Consider the following 15,041-nt stretch of genomic DNA (forward strand, 5'->3'; position numbering starts at 1 on the left):
GTGGTAGCTGAACTTGAGGGTCCCCAAGAATCTCCAAAGAGATTGGGGGCAATGCTGTGGTTCCCTTGTTCAGGGCGTTTGAAAAATATCACTTGAATCTTTGAAGTCAAGGTGATACCATCTTATGAATAGAAGACGTCAAGTCTCAAATAGAGAACGATTGTTGTGACAGACAAAATGAAATGTCCCTAAAGAGATTATGGAAGTAGTAGCAGTCCTGATCATTTATTCTTTCATCACACACTGGGACATCATTTTGTGTGTCAAGCCCCTCAATGCATGCTGAAAATATAGACATCATCCCTTGCCCTCAAGGAGCTTTACCTTTTGGTTGTGAAGGCAAGAGGAGCTGACATTTTTTAAGCTCCTCCTATGTGTAGACAGTGGGCTTTGTATTTCACATGCACTGTCTTTCTAAAATTCTCCCAACAGCTTTATGAGTAAGTAACTATTATTCCCATATAGATAGGTAAACTGAAGCTCAGAGATGTTAGGGACCTTGACCCAAATCTGACTCAACTAATCCATAATGAAATCTGTGTTTGGACACAGGATTATCTGACTCCAAATTGGGAGGAAGGGTCCTTATTTTGGTCAGGGGCATGGGAAAATTGGTAGGCATTCAGGCTCGATAGTGTGATTTGAAAAGTACTCCCCATATTTGTCCTGAGTCCTACCCAGTCTGCCATAATGCCCATCAGTCTATCTGCTTTCAGTGCTTTTCACTGGGTGAACCATTGCTGTCCACCTCATCCCCATTTTTAGAATATTGACACCAATTCAGCAAGGCTTCATCACCTTATTATGGATGAGTTTGCTAGCATGGGGGATCTGGGTCCCTGCTGCGGGGGCAGAGGAGAGACTGGGATCCCAGCAGGTCGATGTTACACAAACTTGGAGAAAATGTAGCTCTTCTTTGCCGGCACACAGACTCTGCTTTTTGATACAAGTAAGAATCATCCACCATAATTAGCAAAGGGCAGTTACTTGGGTCTTTTAAATGAGTCCTGTGCCCAGGCTCCAAGGAGAAAAGGAGAGATTCATCATATTGTCTCATGACTAATTAAGTGAGGATGAAATCTGAACCATCTATGTGATATTTATTTAAAATGATTTGCTCAAGACCTACCCAGAATCCTTCTCCTTGGGGAGATAGCTAGGAGATGGGTGGAGACAATTTGGGCATTTGAAGAGCAGGAATGAACTGGACTGGCAAGCTGAGAATCCACCTGAGCCTGGAGTTTCTGTGGCCAGTGGATGGACATCTGATGTTTTTGTCCATTCAGCACATCCTTGGGGAAAATGCTCCTCTTCCATTCTGACCATGTGATTGGGATGGGGCTGCCAATCACGGTTTCTTGCCCAATCACCTGGCCACAGGGGTAGATACATGATCCAGACTCAGCCAATGATAGTGCCTTGTTTGCCTGGCCCCAGTGATTTGTTGGAGCCACTTCTTTTGGCAATGAGAACAAAGGACATAGATGTTTTTCTGCTGTGCTGCTTGAAGACTAAGGAGTGACTTCTAAGGCCTCCTGTCTCTATCACATGGTGTGGCTGTCTGTAGAGGGGAACAGAATCAAACTGGGAGCAGCAGAAATGGAGCAAAAGGGGACAAAGAGTGTCAAGGTTCTAGTTCCCAGTCTTGAGTCTCCTGGAGAATCTCTCATCCTTGCCCTTTGCATTTTAACTGTTTCCTTCTGCAATTTCAGGAGCCAACAGTTTCCTCATCTGATTAACCTTGAGTTAGGCTACTGTTGGTTCCAAGTGAAAGAACTCTAACACAGGTAGGAACATCAAAAATCATATTTTGAGAGCATTTTCTTGTAAGAAGCTGGGCAGCAGGCAGTTTCCCAGCAGACCAAATCAACTAAATATGGAGGCACGGGCTCAAGAGTCTTCAACACTTGACCTACCTCCTTTGGGTACCAATTCTAATTTTCCACTCTTTCGATTCCACCTTAGGTAAGGGGTGAATGATTCTGTCTGGTCTCATTCTCAGAGACTCAGCCTAGAACACAACTCTCAGCACCTGGCAGCCAGGCCTCCAGTCAGTTTTACCAAAGGCCCAGCTGCTTCCGTGAGAGGTGAGAGTTTTAAGGCCTGTTGGCTACATACCCCCTTGGAGCCACCAAAGGGACTGATGGAGTGGGAGAGAGGGAGACACTAAAAAGACTACTTCTGCTCCCACTTCAACTGGAGCAGCCCCCCAAGCACCCAGTTACTTTCACTTTATTCTATTGTTTTAAACTGAAATATTGAGTTGATGTATGTTAGTTTCAGGTGTACTACAGAGTGATTTGACATTTGCATACATTATGAAGTGACCACCATGCTAATTCTACTAACCATCTGTCCCCATCAAAAGTGGGTACATTACTGACCGCATTCCTAATGATCCAGGGCTTCCCTGGTGGCTGAGATGGTAAAGAATCTGCCTGCAATGTGGGAGACCTGGCTTTGATCCTTGGGTCAGAAAGATCGCCTGGAGAAGGGAAGGGCTACCCACTCCAGTATTCTTGCCTGGAAAATTCCATGGATAGAGGAGCCTGGTGGGCTATAGTCCATGGGATCAGAGTCAGACACAACTGAGCAACCACTTTCACTTTCTTAAGCTGTATATTACATCCCTGTGACTTATTTACTATATAACTGGAGGGTTATATCTCTTAGTCCCCTCCACCTATTTCACCCACCCCCTACCCTCTTCCTTCCGGCAACCAGTGTTCTCCTCTGCCGGCTCCAGTGTTCCCCCTTTTTTGGGGCACATGGCACACAGGATTCTTGTTCCTGACCAGGGACGGAAGCTGTGTCCCCTGCAGTGGAAGCACGGAGTCCTAACTGCTGGACCCCAAGTCTTTGTATATAATGGATTTAATGCACAATTTTGGGGGGAAATGTAGTCTAGCTGTGTAGAGAAGAGGAAAGGAAAACAGGTTTGCTACACAACCGGCCAGTTGGCTATAGAAAACATTTGCCCCTTTAGATGGCAGTCTTCCTCACTGTCATCTATGTTGAGAGATGACAGCGGGCTTGATCAGGGAGTGTGTGCACACGTCAGGATTTCCCAGGAGAGGTGGTCTCAGCATGAGGGCGGTGCAGGGGAGAGGGGAGAACACAGCATGGCATGGAGATAGATGCGAGATATCACTGAAAAGTCACACACCTACTGTTCCATAAAGACAGTATTTTTTTTTTAATTTTAAAATTCTGCATCTGAAAACACAGTATGACAGAAAGCATCTATATACACCTGCAGTGTTTTTGGTATGATACAGTATTCAATACATCCACTGTTTTCTGCAAAAGATTTTGCTTTGTCAGACAGAAACAAACTCCCCTAGACAAAAAAATACAGCTAAGGCACAATTTTGTTGTTATTTTTCTGCTAAATGAAAAGACAGAAAAGGTGCAAAAATGGACGGGTAGTGCAATTGTTTCCGAGAATCACATTCTACCGTGAGGAAAAGCATTCGGATGATTGGAATTTGATTACTGGTCAATTTCAGATAGTTCAATATCTCTTAAAATACTCCTTTAAATAAATAGCAAAATATCTACATCTTTCAGTGTGTGCCATTTGAATTCACTCTTTTTTTTTAAAACTTTATTTACAGAGTCTCTCTTTTTTTAAAATCAATACATTACAAAATATTTCTGTACAGTTTTATGCATATTATGATCTATAACAAAATAGTTATTTTTAAAAACTATATCACCACATGTCTTTGAAAAACAATGAAAGGGACGGTAATAACTTATTGTGAGGCCTCTAAAAAAATACCCAAATGCTATTGACAATATAGTAATACCAAAAAAAGAGACAAAGGACGACAAAGACGATTGAGCTCAATTCCAGTGAATTTCCTATGAAAACCCTGGGGTTGTCTTTGGCCTCCATCAGCCCTGGAGCAACGGCAGGGAAAAAGGAGGGACTCTGAAAGTAGGGAGAGTGTGATCCCTTTGAGAACATGACCATCCACTGGGAATATTAAATTCTATCACTTTCCAGGCAGGAAGGACGAAGAGATAAATTGAGAACCTCTGCTGATTTACCCTTGAATGAAGTACATAAAGTCACCAAGTCTTCGGGGGAGGGGGAGGATTGGAAAGCCCATGTTGGCATCCTGCCGGTAATTAAACCAGCCTATTGACAGCGGCGTTATGCTCCAAGAGAGTGCTTCGGGAGTCGGCTGAGGTTTAGACGAGCACCCAAGCCTTCATTTTACCCATAGGAAAAATAGAAGGATATTTTTCTTCAAGACGACACATAGAAGCCATTTCTACCACATCTGCAAGCTACAGATTGGCAGCCCCTGGCTTAGGAGGTTGCTCCGAAAGCTTCAAGATGCTCTTTTCTCTTGGATGTTGGTAGAAATGGGAGAGACAGGGTGGTCAGCTTTCCAAAAATAATTTTAAGGCCACATTTAAAAACGGAGAAACCTAAGGCTTTTGAGGGGGGGGAGGTGGCGTGGAGAAAGGAGAGAAGGGAGCAAATGAGGAATGGAGAGGATGGAGTTAGGAATGGAGGTGGCAAGACGCAGAACCTGCTTTCCCGTGGGGCCTGTAGGCAGAGGTGGATGGAGTATTCCCAGCCAAGGGAAGGGGAAGAGAGAGGGCTTCCATCTCCCTGCCTGGGGCTTGGCAAGGACAGAACCAACGACAACGTGAGGGGTAGACACAGGTGGCACGCGGAAGCCCTCCTCAGTCTTAAGAGGGGTCTGTACAGTATCTTGTTTGCCAGATTAAAAAAAATACTACTACTTCTGAGAGAGAGACACAGACAGAGAGAGGGAGAGACGCAGAGAGAGAATTTGCATAGATTATACATTCAAGCTCCAGCAGATTTTGGACACCTTTATTCCTCTCCCTCCTCCCCCAAGGTAAACTTCTCAGCAGACACATGAGGTAGCGCCTGTGGTTGATCCATGGGCAAAGTAAGGTAGGTGAGGCGAAAAGCAGAGAGGACCTCCCGTGAGCACGGCTCCCAAAGATGCTTCTGGACACATGGCAAGGCGGCCGCTACAACCCAGGATCTGGAGCGAGCCGGGCTATTTGACACGCCAACTTCTCCCCATGAACAATCTCCTGGACATCTCCACTTGGTGTGATGGAATTCTGGAAGGTGGGGACTGGGCCAGTGTGGACCTCCTTGATGTCCAAGGGGCAGCTCTCGAGGTCAGCAAATCCTGTTTCATCTCCCCTTCAGTATAAACTGTCTTGAGATCAGGAGAGCTGAACAAGCCAGTTCTCATGGGACACTTCTCTGAGGGACCATTTCTTCGGGATGGGAACGACTAGTAAGAGGCCCTCGTTCCCTTCAGAGTTCCACATATGCTGTTATTTTTGCCCCTTCCCAATGCTGGCTTTTCCCCCTCCACCAGGACACCACCTAACCTCCTTTTAAACACCTCTCCATAGAGCGGGCAGCACACAGGCTGAACTTGGACTGATCCCTTTCCCTACACTCTGGTAAAAACAAAACTTGCCAATGTTTGAAAATCAGATTTCCTATAAAAATATGGATTTTTGGCTTCTCTTACCAAATTAGATGATTTTGCTGCACCGTGCCTGTATTCTCACTCGCAACTTCAGACTGGAGCTGAGACGCAGCTGTATTTTTTGTCTGTGTCAGGCGCCCACTTGCTGACCACAGTCCCCGCCATTCCCTCTTGTCTGACACCAGCCGCTTCATTCGTCTGTGCTAGTGTCCTGGACTGCATAGCCGCGGGCGACCCCTGCCAGAGGGTGTGGCTTTGACCTGGCAGGCCTTTGCCAACAGCTGTTTCTAGTATATCCCCCTTGGGTGCTGCGGAGGGAGCTTGGGTCCTGCAACCCCAGTGAACTGGACTATGAAAGGGGTCTTTGCTCAGGCCCCCACACCCAGCTGCTACCGCTCTCCTCTCTTCGGGACTCTCTTGGCAAAGAGATCAAGGTTCCAGCCAGGGTTCCCCTTGCACCTGCAAACTGGAGAACCAGAAGGAAGCACAGTCCCCCCAATCCTGGCCTGTGCCCAAAGCAGCTGTCATTTCCTTTTTTTGGGGAATTGACTGAAACCTCAGCTCCACTGGCATTTTGAAAGTTCAACAATGGCAAATGAAGGCAGAGTGACTCCTGGTCAGATCAGAAGGGCCTTTTTCCAAAGGGAGGAGCACACACACTTCTTAGAATGTGAGGATCCTAGCAACCACTCTGCCCTCCTTGGAGACAGACCGTTTTGCGCTGGGCCTGGGAAGCAGGGCTCAGAGTTGTCTGCCTCCTGGGTGTGGCTTCTGCCTGACCAATACAGGGGTGAGTAGGCAACCGGACAAAGTATCACAGCTTATTGGATGCATCCTTCTCCCCCAAACCCACATCCCACCTCTCAAGCCCCCTAAAGTCCAGGGACCTGGTCAGAGACTCAGTCACGCTCTTCTAAATTCTAAAACAATTTCCAGGGGACCACATTCTCAGGTTTTGAAACCTCAGGCAGCCGCAGCTCAAGGCTGCCTGACCAATGGCCTTGAACTAATAAATCATTCTCAGGTAGACGATAAAAATGAGTTAAACTATCTCCCCTGGGAAAACATCACCTTGGCTCAAATCATCCTGGGCTTTGCTTGAAATTCTCTCTTTTTCCCTTGAAGCAAAATGTAACATCTTCAAAGTGATTCTCTGGTTCAAGAACAGAAGATGTTGAGGAACATCCTGTGTGACTGCTCAGCTTCCCAATTTCCTGGTAGTCAGCAGGGAGTGAGGGGACAGGAGGGGACCATCGCCAGAGTAATAAGCCAGCTCTGCCGTTTCTCCACGTCTTCCCAATAGAACAGGAGTCAGCAATGTCAGGGTGCGGGAGGGGCCTCGTTGAGGAGTCTGCAGGCTCATGCTGCGTGCAGGGATGTACCAGGGCAGGGCTCCCATAGCCACCACAAGTGACCATAAGCCACCATAAGTGACATACAGAGTCCTAGAGGCCTGGCCAAGAGGAGCAAGGCTGGCTTCCTGGTCAGCTTCCACAGGCTCAAAGAGTCCTTGGACAGAAGCAGAGGCTGAGGGCAGAGAGAGGATGTGCCATGGGCCTCTGGGCTCCCGGTGAGCTTGTAGAATCACGTGGCAATCATGTGGGCTTTCTGAGAAAGCCATGCCAGGCCCCTGCCCTTGGGTTCTCCTGGCCTGTCTGGCCACCCCCACCACCCTTTTCCTAAAATAGATCTCTTCTGCTCCTGGGCATGCAAGGAGCTTGCTTTCCCTCTGTCCTCTGGTCACAGGGAGGCCCATGGTTAAACTGGCTGTGGGAGGGTGGTGATGGAGACGCATGGACGGCCCAAGCTCTGCAGCTGGATGGTCTACCTCCACAAGTGGTAGGTCTGTTGCATCCCCGTGCTGGGGGCTGCTGGCGGGGACGGCTCAGGAATTCCAACACCCCCAGAGCTGGAGGGCCAACCAGGCGGTCCTCCACCCTGTGTGAAGAAAAGTGAGGCACCGATGTTCCCAAGGGCACCCCACTTTCAGCCCATGGACATTGCTGGTTGAAGCATTTCCCTCATGGTGTCCAACTCCCTTGCTTTCCACTGAGGACATGGAGGATGGAAGGCAGACACAGAGAGGCAGACATAGGTAGATAGATAGATGGATACATAGAGAAAGCAGGAGGGAGGCAGACAGGAGGGGCTGGGGGAACTAGAAGGGCAGGAGGAGGGGGCCTTTTGTGAATAAAGGCAGCTTCAGTTAGTAAGATAACATAATTGACAAGCTGCAAAAACAGCACCTACTAATTAGTCATTGACTAAAACATATAAATAATAAATATCTAAAGTGTCCCTTCTCTGTATCCTCCATGGCCCACAGGACATCCTGCCTTGCAGGGGTGGGGTGGGGCGAGTCGGGGGCGACAGCTGACAGTTCACTGGGAGCAATCGGCAGTACCTTCAAAGCCACACTGGAGAGAAACCCAACGTGCACTGGCTCTCCTGGGAAAGGACAGTGCACCCAGGGCTGGGACTTTTCCGAGGGAACCTTTAGAGGTGGGATCAGTGGAGGAGGGGGTTCTCAGGGAGGGATCGCTGGATGAGCAGGGCAACCCTCCAATGGGCACATGGCAAGGAAACCCTTTGGGTTTCTAGTAACTCAAGCAATTTGACTAATCCTACTCTTTAGGTTTTAAACAACCAGATACTCAGAGCTTCCCACTTTCACATTGCATGTCAGGCGGGGCCGGGTGGCACCTCGGACAAGAAAGGCCATGAATTTAAAAACCGAATCTGAAATGCTTTTTCCTCGCCGTGTAAAGTCTGTTCCATGTGGTTTGGTTGCTCCCAGCAGCACCAAAGACACATTTCACAAAGTTCCGAGCGCCCGACTTCAGAAAGAAGGGCTCAGGCAGGTGAGGGGTATTGCTGTGCTGACCAGCTCAGGAATTTTGCTCCCAGCGATCTCTATGAGGTTCATGGCCACGGTCCCTCAAAGTTCTCACTGTCAAAGACCAGAGGGGTCATGGCCTTGGTCTGCTGGCCCATGAATGGCTGGGGGGCTTGATGCTAGCCTCAGACTCATGAGCATCACCCCGTTTCTGCCTCAAGAGTGGGTGGCCTGGAGCCCAGGATGTCTGGCAGTGACACTTTGGTTGGACTTTGGCCAAGTCACGTCACAAGGCTCTCCTGCTCATCTAGTTACCAAGGAGGATGGCTGAACCCAAGAAGGGTTGGTGGGAGGCTCAAAGCCACCCCCTCAACTCCCGCCAAGACTACTACCTCCCTGGGAATGAGCCCACGAATGTGACTTTCATGTTCTGTCACTTCAAGGCTGGCACAAGGGTTTCCTGGACCAGAGGAGCAGGAAGATGAGCTGAAGGGCAGGGCTGGAGATCAAACCCACCCTCTGGGCATTGCTTTCCAAACTAGCTTCTGCAGAGCCCCTGGGTTCTGAAGAGGTACCTTAGGAGATGCCCTTGGCAAAGGGACTGCCCAGTGGGCTGAGCTTTGACATAGAACCTCACACTCTCAGCTTCCACCCAAGCAGCCTGGATTTTATCCGTAGCTTGAACCTCCACCTACGACTCGGTAAAACAAATACTTTGCTGCTCAAAAGAAAAGTTTGGGAATCACTTGTCTGGGTGGGTTGGGGGGGTCATGTCATTGAGGGGGAATACAAGGAACCTGTAGGACTCGAGGATCAACCAGAAGAGGTAAGACCACCACGGTGCTGGGACCAAGCCATTGCTGTCCCCAGTAGCCAGCATGCAGGGTGCATGTGGTTGGCAGAACCTGCTTTGGCGTCCAAACCTTCCTTCTTCAACATCCTATGGCCAGGAGAGCTCCTCTCACAAAAGGCAGCCCCAGGGGTGGGAGGTCAGGGTCTGGGTCCCACTGGCCATCTGGCTGCTTTCCCTTTGAGATCCGCTGGGGTCCCCACATGCCCAGTGCTACCTGAGCCGGCCGTCGGGTTTGACTGCCCCCAGCTCCGACTTGGGGTCGGGGCTGAAGGAGCTCCAGGCTGTCTGGCTGCAGGTCTGCATGACTGGGCAGGCGCTGGGGCCTGTGGCACAGATGTCCATGGCAGTCCACATCCCGCCCACCAGCGAGTCCAGCCAGCGCTCCAGCGTGGCGCCGGCGGAGGCCGCGTTCCTCCGAGCCTGCTCCACCTGGGCGGGGTTGATGGGCAGGCTGAGGACAGGGTTCAGGCTCTGGAAGCTCTGCTCCATGTAGGCGCTGCGGAGGGGCCCGTTGTGCAGCCTCAACGCCTCCTCTGAAAGCCAAAGGGAAGAATGACATCAGTAGACTAGCCACGGAGCAGTCACCTACTACTGCGTCCTGGCACCATGCTGGGCACTGCATAGCACTGTCCAGTTCATGGGACAATCTCATGAGGAAGTCCTTTTAGAAATCCCATTGCACAGGCAAAGAAATTGAGCCCACGAGGACATTCCTTCAAGAGGCGTGAACCAACTTTGTGTAGAGCATGGTCCATTCATTTATCCATTCAGCATGTATTTATGGAGCCCCTATTATAGTCCCTGATGGCTCAGATGGTAAAGTGCCTGCCTGCAATGCAGGAGGCCCGGGTTCAATTCCTGGGTCAGGATGATCCCCTGGAGAAGGAAAGGGCAAACCACTCCAGTACTTATGCCTGGAAAATCCCATGGGAGGAGGAACCTGGTAGGCTACAGTCCATGGGGTCACAAAGAGTCAGACACAACTGAGCAATTTCGCTTTCCTTCTACTATAGTCCAGACAGTAATTCATTCAACACATATTTACTAAACATCTGCTACCTGCAAGGCATTCATTTATTCATTTATTTGATGCAGATACATTAAGTGCCAGGCTCTGTTCTGTGGTAGAGCAAACCAGACAATGAAGGAAGAATGATGTCGATAAAGAAACAAACAAATAAATAAGGTCATTCCCCAAACTGATAAGTGTCATGAAAGGAATTAATGGGGTGTGTGGAGTCAGAGCAGGGGCTTGATAAACTAAGGCCCCTGGGCCAAATTTGGCCACCACCTGTTGTTGCAAATAAATTTTACTGGAACATGGCTATGCCCATTTGGACACATATTGTCTATGGCTGTTACCACAGCACAGCTGAGTAGTTGTGATAGAAATTGTACACGGCCCACAAAGCTGAAAAATTTACTATCTAGCCCTTTACAGTAAAAACTTGCTGATTCCTGGGTTAGAGAGTGACCAAGTGTTTATTTTAGATGGGATGGGCAGGGAAGACCTCTCCGAGGTGGTGACATCTGATCTGAGTGCTGATTCACATGAAGGAAGAAGCTACACACAGATTCTGGAGAAGAGAACTCCAGGTTTTGGGAACAGAAAGTATTCAGCCTCACGGAGCACCTTTCCCGAAATCATACAGGTAATGAGAGTTGGAGCCAGGGTTTGAACCAGGGTCTGTGGATTTCAAAGCCTGGACAGGAGTCCTACACTTGGCTGCTGAATGCCCACTGTGAGCTTTCTGTAAGACAGGGATTTCTCCTTTGGTCCAAGGTGTAGTGCATGAATAGACCACAGCAGGGAGTCCTGGGGAGCCCAAAACTTGGACCAGAGTTGGGTAGGTGGGAGGTCCAACTGGCTTCTGAAACAGCTCTGCCTTGCTGAGCACCAGGGTCTTAGGCCAGAGCACGGGGACCACAGTAAGGCTGCCTGGTTTGAATCTCCACGTCCCACACACTAGGCATCTGACTTCTTCCTCATCAGTAAAAATGGGTAGAGAACTATTACCTGCCTCTATTACCTGCCTCGTAGCTTTGTTTGTGATGATTAAGTACGCTGACTCATGTGAGGTGCTTAAAATGCCGCCCAGCATATTCGAAGTATTCAGGAAAGTTTAGCTAGGACTATTATTATTGGCATTATTAGTACACAACAGACACACACACACACAACTACAGGGCTGGTTTTTATCATCCCCATTTTACGGATGAGGAAACAGAAGCAGCTATAGTTTAGATCTGGAGTTAAATCCAGGGCTGGCTGACTCCAGAGCCAAAGCATGTCATTCATACACTGTGTTAGTAAACATGGTAAACAAGCCCATACACCCACAGGACGTTAAAACAGCGCTTTTCATTTTTATTTTATTTTTCCATCTGGGGGCTAGTCTTTTGCAGAGTCGGTTCCCTGACTGCAAAATGGGGATACTTACTGTTCCAGCAATTAGACTCACAAGACTGGCACGAGGCTCGGGGAAAAGCCCACGTGCTTTGTAAAGTAACATATGTACAAGAGAGACACTAACTGTTTCCCAGGGCTTAAAGATGGGGAAGCAGAAAATATAGATATTTGGGCTGACAAAAAGAAGCTAGACATCTCTGTTTTGAGGAAGCTCCCACTCATGGCTTATTTCATTGCTAATTACAAGAATATATTTTAAAGAAAGACTAGATCACGATTCTGGTAGGTCATGTTTTACCAAATCAGGTTTTGCTATAGCCGAGCTCACTGAGATTAGAAGAAACCTCTTTCTAAGACAATGCAGCATTAAGATGACAATGCCTCCTCTTTACTTGAAAGTGGCTGTCACTCTTGGAGACAATCAGGACAACCTGGATAATCCGAAGGTTATTTTCTAATATGTGCGGTCCTGAGTGAGGAAAAAAGACAGTGTATATATGCCTGCACTTCAAAAACAATGAGAAACTTAGTTGAATTAAAAATATGCCTTACCCTGAGGATTCCATAATTGACAAAGACTCATGGACCCCAATTTTCATTGCAGCACAATTAACAATAAATGGCAACCCACTCCAGTACTCTTGCCTGGAGAATCCCATGGATGGAGGAGCCTGGTAGGCCACAGTCCACGGGGTTGCAAAGAAGCGGACACGACTGAGCGACTTCACTTTCACTTGACTCACTTAAGACATGGAAGCAACCTAGACGTTCATCGACAGATGAATGGATAAAGAAGCTGTGGTATATATATACAATGGAATATTAGCCATAAAAAGGAACACATTTGAGTTAGTTCTAATGAGGTGGATGAACCTTGGAGCCGATCATACAGAGTGAAGTAAGTCAAAAGAGAAGAATATCGTATATTAACACAAATATATGGAATCTAGAAACATGATCCTGATGAGCTTGTTTGTAGGGCAGCAGTAGAGGTGCAGACAGAGAACAGACTTCTGGGCACAGAGGGTGGGACGAATGGAGAGAGTAGCATGCACACATGCACGCTACCATTTGTAAAACACAGAGCCAGTGGGGATCTGCCGTATGACTCCGGGAGCTCCAGCCAGGGCTCTGTGACAACCCAAAGGGGTGGGACAGCGTGGGAGGCGGGAGGGAGGCTCCAGAGGGAGGGGTCGCATGCATACTTATGGCTGATTCATGTTGCTGTATGGCAGAAACCCACACAGTATTGTAAAGCAGTTATCCTTCAATTCAAAGTACATTTTGAAAAAAGAAAGGAAAAAAAAAAAAATGCCTTGACATATCCCCTGAGAAAACCATAATTCGAAAGGATGCATGTGCCCAGTGTTTATTGCAGCAGTATTCACAACAGCCATGACGTGGGAACAACCTAAATGTCTAATGACAGATGAACGGATAAAGAAGATGTGGTGTATATATATATAGAGAGAGAACTCAGCTACAAAAAGAAAAAAAATGGGGGTCATTTGTAAAGATGTAGATGGACCTAGAGTCTGTTATACAGAGCGAAGGAAGTCAGAAAGAGAAAAACAAATACTGTATATTAATGCATATATGTGGAATCTAGAAAAAGGGTACAGATGAACCTATCTCCAGGACAGAAATAGAGATGCAGGCATAGAGAATGGACACGCAGACACCAGGATGGTGGGAAAGATAAAGCGAAAGTGAAGTCGCTCAGTCCTGTCCGACTCCTCGACCCCAAGGACTGTAGCCTACCACGCTCTTCCGTCCGTGGCATTTAAAGGTGGGACCAACTGGGAGATGATGATTGACATATATACATTACCATATGTAAAATAAATAGCTAGTAGGAACCTGCTCTAAAGCACAGGGAGTTCAGGTTGGTCCTTTGTGATGACCTAGAGAGGTGGGATGTGGGGGTGGTGGGTGGGAGGGAGGTCCAAGAAGGAGGGGATACAGGTATACTTATAGCTGATTCACTTCACTGTACAGCAGAAACTAACACAACATTGAAAGCAATTATACTCCAGTAAAAAAAAAAACAAAAAAACACAACTATACAAGAAAGTCATTCCTTCAGTTCCCAATGCCCCAGGAAGCGGGGGGGCTGGACTCTGTGGTTAGGAGGCAGACAGGTGGGAGAAAGCAGGAAAGCAAGCATGTCCTGTCTTGCTGTATTTAGCAGAGGCTCTCTTTTTCAAGTTCATTAATAAGTCTGGCTCTCTCCCATTTCTCCCTGATACCCACCACAGGGTGGGCAGCTCCTGCCCCCATCTCAGCAGAGATTGCAAAGATGAGAAGCTGGAGATCGGGGAGACACCTGAACTGAGAAAAGGCAGGACTTGCAAAGTGGAAAGAGCAATTAACAAACATTTGAATACTGGGAATCAAATATTGTGGTTGGTGCAGAAAACCCTTATGAAAAATGAGGTTAATGTGGGAAATGCTATTACAGCATCAGCCCACGATGCTCGCCTCTCTAATTAAATTTCCCTCAATTCCACCTCATCAGATTTCTTGAGATTACCAGGGATGCATCAATAGCAAATTACTCTTGATGAATCATTTTACAAATTGCATTGCTCCCACCTTCTTGTTCCCTGTCACTGGAACATCATTGACAAATACAATTACCGACAACAGGGGGGCTGCTCCCAGTGGGATAAAATGACCCCTGGCTCACCCTGGGCATGGGTGGGAAGAGCTTGTTGTCTTTAGAAACTCCAGGAGAAAAAGAGGAAAAATCGGGACCCTGTGCATGGCCCTGGGCCATTTTACTGAGGTAGGATGGATTCAGGGCCATTCTTGTTCTAGATGTATTGAAAGCTGAGAGGAGATGGTCACTTCCATGCCTCTCCTCTACATCTGGCTTTGGGAACCCTTAGTAGTGCTAAAAATGTGAGCCTCTTCAGGGTGACACTCGAGGACCCTAAGTGGGTGGGCTCTGGCCCAGCTAGTTCTGGAGGGACTGTCTTTTGCCTGTTTCATGGGGCAGAGGAGAAGCAGACGTCCCTCTCCTGAAAACATGAGGTCCAAATCTTTCCGCTTGTTAGCACAGAAACCTGGCAGAAATTGACAGACTTCACATTAATACTCCCTTTTTAGGACTCCAAGTGCCCTTCCCCATGTCTATGTCCCTCTCTCCTTGTGTCAGTAGCTAAATGACACCCAGCCCAGAACTCTCTTTAGCTAACAGAGACTATGAAGCGTTCCTTGCTTCTGGGTTTCTGATCTGTTAGATGGAGATGGACAATTTCAAACACCCAGAGACCTAGAAATCCTGTTTCTAGGAATCTGTGTTATGGAAGAATTTTCATGGGCATATACTGTTTTAGGTTCAAGAATCTTCTTTGTGGTGTTATCTGTAACAACAACAATAAAAGAAGGTATGTGTCCACTAAGGTGGGGGACAGACTGTGGATCCTAAACTCAAAG

The 15,041-nt window shown here is 47.7% G+C and overlaps 1 protein-coding gene across 1 annotated transcript in view; it reads right to left on the bottom strand.

Annotated features, from left to right (window-relative positions):
- Positions 1 to 4,842: 4,842 nt before the first annotated feature.
- The window catches only part of XYLT1 (xylosyltransferase 1), a 347,744-nt gene continuing 337,545 nt past the window's right edge, over positions 4,843 to 15,041 (bottom strand). The window contains exon 12 of the mRNA XM_086376949.1: positions 4,843 to 9,723. Within this exon, the coding sequence (XP_086233075.1) occupies positions 9,401 to 9,723 (323 nt within the window). The 3' untranslated portion in view covers positions 4,843 to 9,400. The remainder of the gene's footprint in view (positions 9,724 to 15,041) is intronic.

The sequence above is a fragment of the Bos grunniens genome, chromosome 25, assembly GCF_055505025.1.
Source record: "Bos grunniens cultivar Pamir isolate PY7600 chromosome 25, Bosgru_T2T1.0, whole genome shotgun sequence".
NCBI lineage: Eukaryota > Metazoa > Chordata > Mammalia > Artiodactyla > Bovidae > Bos > Bos grunniens.